This window comes from Triturus cristatus, chromosome 3_1 (genome assembly GCF_964204655.1).
Source record: "Triturus cristatus chromosome 3_1, aTriCri1.1, whole genome shotgun sequence".
Lineage (NCBI taxonomy): Eukaryota > Metazoa > Chordata > Amphibia > Caudata > Salamandridae > Triturus > Triturus cristatus.
The window spans coordinates 752,322,002-752,334,367 of record NC_140583.1 but is presented as its reverse complement, the minus strand read 5'-3'; the positions used below and the strand labels follow the sequence as shown (position 1 = coordinate 752,334,367).

Here is a 12,366-nt window from a genome sequence, read left to right as displayed (position 1 = left end):
CGAAACGGCGAAGCTTTTCTTGCGTGAACGTCCTGTATGTAATTCCAGTGATTACACCATAGCTACCATAGTTCACAAACGTTTCTTCCGTCTGTGGGTTTTACCTCTAAAATTGGGAATTTAACTGTCTCTTAAGTTGCTTGAAAAATTGATTGCTAAAATTTTCCCAGTTTCAAAGTCACAAAGCGGTTCTTAAAATTAACTCGTGAGAAAATGGCGCATCCTTTTTTGCTGCAAGCAGCTCTCTCGAGGAAATATTGGCACTCGCGAGTTTGCGTGGAATAACAACGTGAATGTGTCCTGTTAGGAAAAGTGGGAAACTGTGAACTGGGAGTACACCAAAAATGGGTAAATATGTGATCCTAAGATTGCGTAATAAAACTTACCACAAGACCTAGGTGTTATGCAATCCACACCACATCTCTTTATTTTTTTTTTTTGCACACAGATGTTAAAGAAATACATAAAATATCACAGAGTAAAATAGGAGAGGGAAATAAATGCATCAAAAGCGAAGCTCCCAAATCACAGAGCGCGAGAACATATAAACACTGATGCTCGAAGAATAAATAAACATTAGAATTTGCTGGTATATCTTAATTATTTGTACAGTTCACTAATTAACTACCTCTGACACAGAAACAGCTGCAGATTATTTACTTGAAACAAAATCCAGATTAACAATTTGATTACTACTGCCAAATCTTTTGAGGTCCGAAACTAGTGGGCTGATTACGATGTTGGGCGGAAAGTTTCCACCCAACACCGACTGGGAATCGGGACCGACCAACTCGCAGACAGTGACTCCGCCAGACCGATTACGATGCGACCGAAAACTGTTCGGTTGAATTCCCATTGTTTACTATGGGAGCTTGTGTTCCGCCCGCCAACCGGCCATAACACAGGCTCTTATGGGGAAATGGAGAGTGTGTGTGAAACCCTGCACCTTGTCCCAGGCACCCCACGGTGCCTTCCACACATTGCAGGGTTTTACAGGGGGGTTCCTTTGGTAACCCCTCAGCTCCCAAGGGTGCCGCAGGATGAAGGGGACCCTGCCAGGGGCCCCTAAAGTCACTTTCCGACAGCTTTTTCATGTCGGACAGGCCAACGGGGAAAGGCTGTTGGAAATCAACATCGTAATCCCGAGGTCGGAATCGCTGTTTATTGGAGTGTACAATGCGGTTCTGACTGACAGGAATACTTAGAGAGCCGGTGAGAACCGAATCGGAATGACTATGTGGTTTGCCTTCGTACCCCAAACATCATAATCTGTCGGGCGGATTGTAAACCGACCGAGTCGGTCGGAAGGACTCCGACACGGTCGAGGAGACTCCGACTGTTGGGAGGAGGCTTTCCGCCTGACATCACAATCTGCCCATATATTTCAAACACAGAAAGATTGATGTATGCAATTTGATGGAAAAACAAAAACTGAGAAACATCATTGGAAGAAACCAATCATTTTAAAGGAAATCTAATTTTAAGGAAAAATAGACAAGTACATTAAATTTGGCTGGAGTTTAGGGCTAGTGAGGGGTTTCTGGCTTCAGGGATTTTAGGGGTCAGGCATGGCTGGAGCTCACGTATAGAAAGGGGCTTTTGCCTTTAGGGAACAGTGGAGTTTTGGTGTAGTGTGGGTTATTTAGCAATCAGGAATAGGTAGCGTTTAGGGGTGAGGTATTGGAGGGCTTTAAACATTTGTGGATGGGTAGTTTGGAACTGTTGAGGGCTTTTTAAGGTTTAGTGATGGGTAGATTTTAGTGGTGATGAAGGGTTTTTTAGGGTTTAGGAACTGATGAATTTTAGGGGTGGTGAGGGGTTTTAGGGAACAGTGATGGGTGGAGTTTATAGGCAGAAATTGTTTTATGGTTAAGAAATGAGTGGAGTTTATGGTGGTGAGAAGTAAAGCACCGAAATAACTACCTCGTATAAAAATATTTCTCAAAGTAACACCCGCAACCATTACATTTACACTTTAAAATATAAGCATGTAAACACCAATTTAAAAAAAAAAGACACACTATGAATTGGTTTCTATGAAATGGTAAATGCTGTTCCAAATTTCATTCAAACAGGTTCGGTGAAAGAGTTGCTCAGTAATGGTATTCCATTAAATCGTTTTTCTATAAAATCACATATAACCCAGAACAATACAATTGTACTAATATATTTCTTACATGACATATGTTTGTATATGACCCAGCACAAAGGGTCTTTAAAAGACACAAGCATGTTCACAAATCTACAAAAATCAAATGTTCTCCATGAACCTGATCATCACAATTTTTAACCATGCATGTCTTATGTCTGTGCACATTTTCCTTTCATTACTCGAGGAACAAAGCAAGGTGCGCAAAAGTGTCTGTAAAGCATCAATTTGTACCACAGTTTTTTCTTAAATATGTAATAAGTACAATCACAGCCTTTTCCGTAAATTGCCATACTAGCCCCGCTTCTTCTCTTACTGCACAGGATCGAACTGCCCTACAGACGTGCCTGGATCGAAATCAAAACAAAGAACAACTATGTGAAAGTGGTGGCCAAACTTGGCCTCATCTTGGCCTGGGACCAGGAGAGCAGCATTCATGTAAGTAACAGCCTTGCAAGATATTTCTGTGATGGACAGAAAAAAGGAACTTTGCCTTAGCCAAATTCACAAAATTGTGTAAAACGTGCTAAACTTCATTAAGTTACAAATGTATGCATTTTACTGCACACACATGAGGAACTATATTAAGCAACTAAAGGTTTTCAAAAACCTTTTTCAAAAATAAAAATCGAAATTGTAATTTGTTTTAAAAGACATACAGCGTTTACCCTAACGTTTAAAAATGTCCAATCAAATTGTGCATCCTTTTAATAAATGCATAACATACTGTAACCACTTCAGTTAACAATCACAGCCTATAAATTGTCTTTTAAAGCAATGTTACTTACCTGTCCCAAGTGTTGAAAAACTACCAAATTACATATTAAACATTTCCCTCAGTCAACTTTTGCAAAAAAGAATCCCCAAATATGTTTTCTATTCTAACAAATTATCACACCATTATCAAAAATCACTTTTACTTTTCGCACACATACCAACATAAAACATTGCGTTCAAAGATGTAACTGACTATGTCAAACCTCTCAAAACTGTAATAGCTTTATTAAATTAAAAATATCAAAGAAACATAGCCTTTTAAAGTGATTTTGTCTATTGGCTTTGTTGCTGACAGTTGCTGTTTAGGGGGATATTAGGCTAGCAGGGGCTAATTGGCCTCACCTATTTGGGTTGGTATCATTTGCATCAATTGTAGCAATAATTAACAGCCAAGGTTCTCTTGGAGGTGGGAGTGTTTCAATCGCAGAACTAAAAAATCACCTACCGGCGCAGTAATGGATTGTCCAAGCCAGTGCCTGCATTTGTTTAAAAGAATACTTTAGTACACAAAGAAAACAGAATAATCGACACTATACGTAACAGAAATGGATGCATGGTTTTAAGTCTCTGGGGTGCTGCAGGTCAGTTTCTGGGCTTCAGGTGATTTGGGGTGGTGGGTCATAGGGTCAGGCTCACAGGGTCCCCTTAAGGCCCTCTTTTTTGGCAGCAAGATACAGCCATGGCTCACGCCACTGGGTAAACTGCATTCTCCACTTCGGTGCAGTCCAAAAACATCCTAGCAGCCTAGACAATTTGGGCACAAATTCAAGATGTTGCAGTGGCATTGTTCGCTTGGGCACAACTTCACAATGTCACAGCAGTGCGCTCTTCTCAAGCACAACTTCGGAATTTTGCTGCAGTGCCAGCCATTAACCAAGAGAGTCTGCACTATGGTCCCTGGAACATGCTGATGGCCCTATTTAGCCTTCCTTGGTGAATGGACCCTCAAGTTCCTGGGCCAGCTGGCTTTGGCCTGCCTTGGACAATCACACTTCCCGCATGGTTGGAAAGCGCCTTACTTCTCTGACTAGATGAGTTGGCCTTTAACCTCTTCAGGACTTGAGACTAGCTTCTTCCGTTTTGGTTGGAATCCAGGTGATGTTCCTGCACCTCTGGGGAACTAGCTATCAGGCAGACACTAACTCTGGTTGCACAGCAGTCTCTGCATACTCTACAGAGCACTTCTTTCCTCAGACAAAGAAAAATTGGAACTGAAAAAGCATGCGAGTCAGTAGCTCCCACTTTTATACAGTGAAGGCAGGAAGGTCATGTGGATTCTCTGTCTGCACTTTCAGAACTGGTTTGGGTGGTTCCACTTCCGAGGTGCCTCTTCATGCTGTTCGCCAGACACAGCCTTTGCATAGAGTGATGCTGCTCACAACATGGTAGTCCCAAGCCTGCTGTACCCACAACAGAATCAAAAAGAGTTAGAAACGTTCTGTAATGGACTATCAGCATTCACACTAAACAGTGATCAGGAAATAAACAAAAGTTTGGCCTCACCTAAAGGACTGTTCGCACTCTGAAAGACAGAGACCGCAGACCCGCCCTTCACCCCACCTCATACCAAATAGCAGTAGTCAGAAAGAATAATTAGCATTTCTTCTCAGCAAGAGGATGTAATTGAGTTTCAAAGAGAGGCCTGTCTGCTCTTTATCCATTTGAGTGTCTAGGCCTCCTCACTCCATCTTCAGGAATGTAAGCAATACACATCAACTGTCTCAGAAAGCAAACTAATTTCCATCTGATACTCATGAACAGGCCCATGACTTCTAAAATGGAACCTACACGGTGCGCTGGTTCACTCGCGCATGTATTCTATGTACCACATACGTCACACATGCATATGCATAAAATACTCTTGAGATGATAGTGCTTAGACTTTAGTTAGTGCATTGAAGTAAAAGTTTACACAAGTGAGCCAGTTGGCCTGTGCTTCAGTAACATAGATACAATGTTCTGGCCACAATTATTGATTCACAGAACACAGTACTCTGCCACCACTGTTCTACATGCTGAACCCCTGACAGGGCAGTAGTGCACTATCAGTCAAATGAGGACAGATTGGTGCACTGCCCCAGGTCAGAGGGCAGGTCCAAGGCCACACTTGTGTCAAAGGACCAGCCTAGAGCTATACACACACACACACACACACACACAATTAGCATGAGGCTGGGGCCAAAATCAGGATACCAGGTACTCGCAGTCGGGTACTATGGGGAGGTAAACACATCTGTACACAATGCCGGGGAAATTCATGCCCCAACAGTTGCAGCCCTTCCACCCAAGGCACTTGTGGTCTGAATCTCAGATATCAGGTATTGATAACATTGTGTGTTTCAGAGCAGGGGGTTTGCCTTCCTTAAGGTGATCTCTCTTTGAATCTGCTCCCAGACACACAGAGGGGTCAAAATAGGATCAAGGTCAGAGTCGAAATAAAGCAGAGGAGTGGACTGCCGGAAAATCTAATGTCTTTAAGACTTGAAGAGACAACGAAATTGGCAAAACTGGAGAATACAGATGAATGTAATGCCAGAGGGGCTTTACACATGCTCGATGTGGTGTGAAGCTCTGGATGATGCAGGGAACAAGCGTTGAACCAAGACTGGAGTGAAGATGTATTCCTGGCAGCAGAAGGACTCCAGACCTCGCCTGGAGCATAGAATGATGCACTAGAGACAAAGTGGGTCAACAAAGGAGTAGCAGAGTCCTCACAGTGAGTAGGCCAAGTTGGAGGTATGCTCTTGCAGAAGAAGGAACTCCTGTTACTGGACACTCAGAAAAAAAGAAAGGCGGACCCCTGCAGATAGGGTTGGTGAAAAAGGGCAGCAGTCCACTCTTGTTATTTATGGAGCACTCCATGCAGTAAAATACCATATTGGCATGTAGAATGTAGAGCTGAAATCACGTGAAGAGGCCAATGTGTGTGGATGGGCTACACGAAGGTACTAATCATGGCATGTGCAGTCTAATGTACATGAAGGGGTGCATATTGGCTAGTTTCCTTTGATATAGATGTTTTTGAACTGTAGCACTGAAGTTACAAGTGGATTACATAACCATTCTTTTGGAAAGATTACACTAGTAAATTAGTGAAAAGGAACTGTAGCAGATCCAACGGGTTGGGTGAAGGCTGTTTCAACACGAGATATGGAGTAACTTAAGCATGGGGCTAATGCCTCCTAAACCACAACTAAACTCAGAGTCAACTGCAGTTCAATGAAGTGGGGGCTTGAGAACAAACAACATGATCTGAATTGTAACAATCACAGACCATGGCAGATATAGTACTGGATGCCATGATGCTAGAACTTTTTTTATCAAATCTGCCATTAGGGCATTGAAAGGTAACCTTTGCATTGTTGACGGAGCATTTGGATTTGATCGACTGCAGGATGACAGTAATAAACGGGATGATATATGTAGAGGACCAGACTATGGACAAGAAGTGTAGAACACACAAACGAAACTCACGAGCTTGGAGGAAAGGAGCAGGTGTAGTAATGTAAGAGCGATGGAGCCACCGGCAAACCTTGACCAAAGAGACATGTCTCAATTCCTTGCCAGCAAGTTCTTTTAAATTGTGAATTTTCACCACCGGTAGAGTTTAGGAGGAGTCACAGAATTCCGGAAAGAAATGGTCATTCCCAGACAATTCTGAGGCTTATCAAGTAATGTTTATTAAGGCACCAGCAGGTATGTCAAGTCATCATGTCCACCAAAAAGAATAAAAAGCCCTCTGAATTTCAAGTGTCGAATATCTTTTTTCCTACACAAACTTTTCATAGGAAACTGTAGTGAAATGAAGGATGTTTCTGGCTTTCTGACCTAGACTTGCAACAAATACATTTTCTATTGTCTGGCTGAATCAGCCATGATGTTGATAGCCTCCAAGGGAAAAATAAGGAATTTGAGAACACTGAGGATCTTAGAAGATTCCTTGACACACTAAAGGAGACGACTATGAACATAACAAAAGGAGGATAATGGCTCGTGCTGAGAAGTGGAATTAAGTTGCTCAGACTGACTCCCAAGAGGACTTCTCGTATATGGATTGTGAGAGGCTATAGCTGGTGATAAGTAGGTGGGCGAGGACAGAAGAATTTGGAAATTCATCGATGAGATAGACAGACACAAATCCAGATACTCTTTACATCCACAGAAGGACAAACTAAGGCTGGGAAGATGGAGGGTAGTTAGAAGGGATAGATGTTTTACCAGAATACTGGAATGGTTTTTGAAGTTATTACACGTTGTGACAGTTTCTATGACATGTTATGATGTGACTTTTTCATCTCTTGATATTCTCTGTAAAGCATGCTACAATATCCCTCGTTCTAGTTCTGATTTCAACATCTATTGGATGTCCAGTATACACACTAGATTAATCCAGTTGCCCATGGGCGGATGTGAGCAGTGGGGTTAGGCCCACCAGTTCAACGTGTAGAAGGTGTTAGGTGTTTTCTTTCACTGCTGTTTAGAAAACAAATACATCCCACTGATGTATTCTATTTATTCATTAATTGTGTTTGTTGTTTTATTGTGAAACAGTCTCGCAGTTGTTAACGGACCCCTTATGTGGTTCAGTTTGATACATAATATGCATATTGCTTTCCTCTGTTGCAACACCTTCCTTCAGTAGTGCTTGACCTCGATGTACCTGTGTTACTCAATACAATATGAATCTTAATTTACACCTAAGCATATCATGCAATGTCAGTAAACCGCATCCCTACAAACTCAGTGATATGTCCTTATAATGGTAATGATATTAATGGCCTTGCTCATTGTATCAAAAGGAAAAATATGCAATCAAATTTCTGCTCTATGTTAATGTATCCTTGATTCAGGAGACACACCTAAATCTAAACTAGACAAGTTGAGAAGGGGCTGGGTGTGGAAAGTGATACATGAATCTAAACTGCAAGATCCCCAAAAGGTGATACAAACTCCATATCAAATAGAAAGTGTTGTGTTGCTCTATTGTTATGTAAAACTCTCTCCTATAAAATACTTTAAATGTGGAAAGACGTGAGAGGTATATTGCTGTTAGAAGGTTGGTTGTCTAAACTGATCATAGGTGGCGATTGTAACACTACCATTGAACCAGTTCTGGACAGATGTGGGAAACTGAAAGATGGTCTATTGTTGACACCCCACACTCCTATTACCCAGGAACTCATTCAACGCTTCAAAACAAACCTATCTAGACATCCCAATACCTCATCTTTGGAAGAACAATTTCTAGCCTCTATCCATCTCCTACAGTTGACTGCTGACATGCAGGTGGAATTAGAAGGAGAAGCTACTTTAGAAGAAATACAATTGGATATAGAGAAAATGGTAAATGGAAAGTCACCGGGGGAGGATAAATTCCCCGTGGACTCTGCACAATTAAATGAAATCAAAATGACCTCAGTACCACATGTAATGTTAAGGGAAGCAGATAAGAGAGGAATTTGAATCCATAGTTTAACAGAGTGATAATTACATTGCTCCCAAAGCCGCGAAGAGAACATTTGTTGTGTTATAGATACTGTCCAATTTTGTTACTTGAACACAGAATATAAAGTCCTAGACAAAGACTTTGCCACACATCTGAAAAGGGTGATTGTACACATGATTTAGCTGTAGCAGGTTTGGTGTGTTTAGGGGCATACACAAAGTAATAATATGAAGTCTCTTTCTTATATCCTGTGGTAGTTTTGGAAAGATGAAAACCCTCCAATCCTGCTCTAGTTGGCGATCGAAAAAGCCTTTGACTGAGTTGATTGGGCGTACCTATTTAGGATTATGGCATTGGTTGGCCTTGATCATGAGAGTTCTAAAGAAAGGCCCAATGGCTATACTAAAATCCTATAGTGAGGACAAATTGAGGAGGATTTCTGCCTGAGGAATTCGAGCTAAAGAGGGATACAAGATGTGCCTGCTGTCACCGGTGCCTTTTCTATTGGCCACTGAACCCCTCGCAGAGACAATTAGATGTAATGCTAGGTTGGAGGGTGTACAAATGACAACAGGCATCCAAAAGGCATTTCTCTATGTCGGCAATGCCTTGCTTTCTCTATTCAATCCTGAATCCTCAATACCAAATACAAGTGGAAATACCTGTCAATCAAAAGTGGAGATATAACCACTAAAGTCAGTCTTAGAATCTGCCCCAATGTAACCCTCTAACATCCTTGATTTGGATATACTTGAATAAGTGGATCTGGACTATATGGGACAGTCATTGATGAGCTATACTCAGTGTCCACAGCAGAGACTTTTATGCGGAAATAGCAGACTAAAGTGGCGATAATTTTAAGGCCCTTCTAGATAATATGGCCCCAAATTGGAAAGAGACTATATTGAGGAGGATTAGACTGCACTGATGATGGGTCATGGGTTAAGAGACACCAGTCAAAAATCAAGCTTGTTTAAAGCAATCTATGAGTAGCATTGAACCATATCTAGGCTGCACATATTTTAGTTAAGCCCTAACTCCAACTGCTGGAGGTGCGACCAGGTAGGTGGACACATGCTGCTCATTTTATTGTCATGAACATTGCTTAAATAATACTGGGAAGCTATGCACAATGATTTGAAAACTTCCCAAGTTTCGCACTTTCCCTTGATTGCAATTATGGTAGTGTTGCATAACTCTTGAGACATGTTCAGCATGACATCACAGAATGCAAGGTGGCTTGCAACATCTTTGGTGGTAGTTAAATGGGTATTTTAAGCCATTGAAATAAATAATCACAGCAGTGAGAGATGACTGGTACACAGATCATGTATTAGTGGCGAGGAATGAAAGGCTTATAAATACACTAAATGAACTGTTGGATATCTTTTAGGGCACATAGGAACACTCCATACCCGTAAATACATGAATATGATGCATTAGCATGAAGAAATTATTGTGGGTAAAGACATTATTTTAGAAGTTAAAGTGAGTTGCAACAGGGGAATGGAGAAGCGCTATGGGTACTGTAGAAAATTAGTTCCACCCATTTAATCCCCTTGCATTTTTTGCTGACTACCTGGTTTTGGAATTTTACTGTGAGTCTCACCACACATAGGGGCTGTTTACAAGCCCCTATCACTACCACAACGTCACCAAGTGACGTTGTGGTAGCAATAGGGGCTTCAACCTTATGTATTTATTTATTGGGGCTTCGCCTTATTTACAAGGCAGTGGTAAGCCACTTTATGTGGCTTAACGATGCTTTGTAAATAAGGCACCATTTCACGCTGTACTTAGCGTGATAGGGGAGGTCAATGGTTGTTGAAGTGGGCTTTCCACTGCAATACCCATTGATTTTGACGCTGCCCCATATTTGAAAGGGTGGTGTAAATAGGAGGCTGCCCCAAAATTAGGAATAGAAAAAACCTAGTCTTAAACAGGCGAAATGAGGAGAAATGCTTTATTTCTCCTCATATTTGCTCTTTTCATGTGTGCTGCATTGTGCTACACACATAAAAACAGCAAATTGCAATTGATTTTTTATGTGCAGGAAGGTGCACATAAACAATAAAAAAAGACGTTTTGCAACTTTTATGTGTACAGCATTAAACACCACTCATGAAAGTTACAAAACGTCATTTAAAAATTGCTTATGTGCAGGAAGGTAGACCTTCCTGCACGTAAACAATATTCCCCTCAATGCAGGCACCCTTGCGGTACCTGATCCACCAAGATCCACAGAAAAATCAAGTTTAGATGTCACGAGGCCTAGTAAAACTACTCATGGTGGATAGAGTTCTCCACCAGGATCAAAATGAGCTCCAGAGCACTTAAATTGTACCACCAACAGCGCTGGGGGAAACCCCCTTAGAGGCTCAGCCCTAGTGGGAATGAGTGGAGACTGGAGCTTGTGGAGCTCTGCTTGAGAAGCCTGTAAATGCCAGAAGTCAGCACAAACGTTATCTTTAATATTTCAGTAGGGAAACCACTCTTCTGAGCAGACCTTGGTGCCCCATACAATCCAAAGTGTCCTGAGGTCCCTATCTCCCCAGCACAGACAAAAGAGATCCTAGAGTCTATTGGGAGCTGGTGTCTGAGGGGCCGCACACCCTACACCAGGTCACCCACCCACGGCCAACATTGATGGGAAACACAATGATTCTTGTTTCCGATTGTGGTGATTCCTGTGGGCAAGGGTGCACGGTATGCAGCTGGCTCCTGCACTGCGCACCGAAACAGGGTGGTGCGACCGGTGCCAATGCACCGGGTGCTGACTTCAGAGGGCGCCGTGTCTGCAAGTTTATTTTGTTTTTAAAAGTACCTGCTGCCACATTCCTTGCCTCCAGCAATTTTCTGGGAACAATAAAAATGTCAAGATAACTCCGGTGATTAATGTTTTTCCTGGAGAGAGATCAGAATGTTGTCTAGTTGAGGTTTTGACTGATCTAAAAATTGCACAGAGCATTAATATGCCTTTTGCAAAGAATGTGTACCATGCAGATCACAAAGTGCATATATTATAAATTGGTCAGTGGGATGCTGCTTTTGTAAGAGACATTCTTTTGCTACTTGCAATTTCTAAGTTAAAATCCTAATATAGAGCAGTGAATTATTAACTGTCATCAAAGAACTGCATGTACACTGCAAAGCATATTTTAGAGCGTAGATTAATGTTGCAAAAATGGTTCATTTGGGAATAAATTGATTATTATTTTGAAAGACAACCCCCAGCCATGGTGTATGTTTTAAATTCTGAGTTTGCGCTTCCCCAGACCAAGCATTCTTAAATTATACTGTCTACCAGTTTGAATGATGTGTGATCCTACACCTTGTAGTTCTCTGTCTTATGTAACATTTCCTATACACTGATTTACACACCTATGATCAATTGTGACAAAGCACTTTTAAATTTTCTATTCACTAATTTACAAACCTATCATCGATTGGCTCTGTGTAATGTGTGTGTGATGTAAAGTACTCTGACACCCAACACTGGTATGAGTGGCGCTTTCTAACTAATTAAATGCATCTGAGAGAGAATGGTTATGGACACTTGAGGGTCACTGTTAAAGGGTAGTGGTGGGCAAATCCATGGGGAAGGTGGTAATTGGGGGGTGCCAACAAACATTGTCACACCAGGTGCCACCAGAGCTAAAGCCGGACCTATTGCCATGTATGCGCAGGGAGCCGGCATGGGCCACAGGGGCATTGAGACTCCCTTCTCAGCCCTCAACAAGGAAAGCATACGAGTGCCCAGAGTGGGCCTGGGCATGCAGTACAAAATGAAAGTGTTGCGGCATGAGGCCCCACATTTTAAATAAAACCTGCTACTATAATATGCATGTCTAAGGGCGAAGGTTTATCCCTTAAGCCTCTGAGAGGGCTAATCAATTAGCATATGTAATCTTCTGGCGATCCAGGAAGTGTAGGGGAACTACCAATGTTTCTCTCACATATTTCGGGTAGGTCAATAACCTCCGGAAAAAAATCC

General features: G+C 41.8%; 1 protein-coding gene across 1 annotated transcript in view; it reads left to right on the top strand.

Moving 5' to 3' along the window:
* The window catches only part of LOC146860919 (mucin-5B-like), a 223,886-nt gene that overhangs the window by 900 nt on the left and 210,620 nt on the right, over positions 1–12,366 (top strand). The window contains exon 3 of the mRNA XM_085646187.1: positions 2,473–2,587. Coding sequence (XP_085502313.1) covers positions 2,473–2,587 — 115 coding nt within the window. The remainder of the gene's footprint in view (positions 1–2,472; positions 2,588–12,366) is intronic.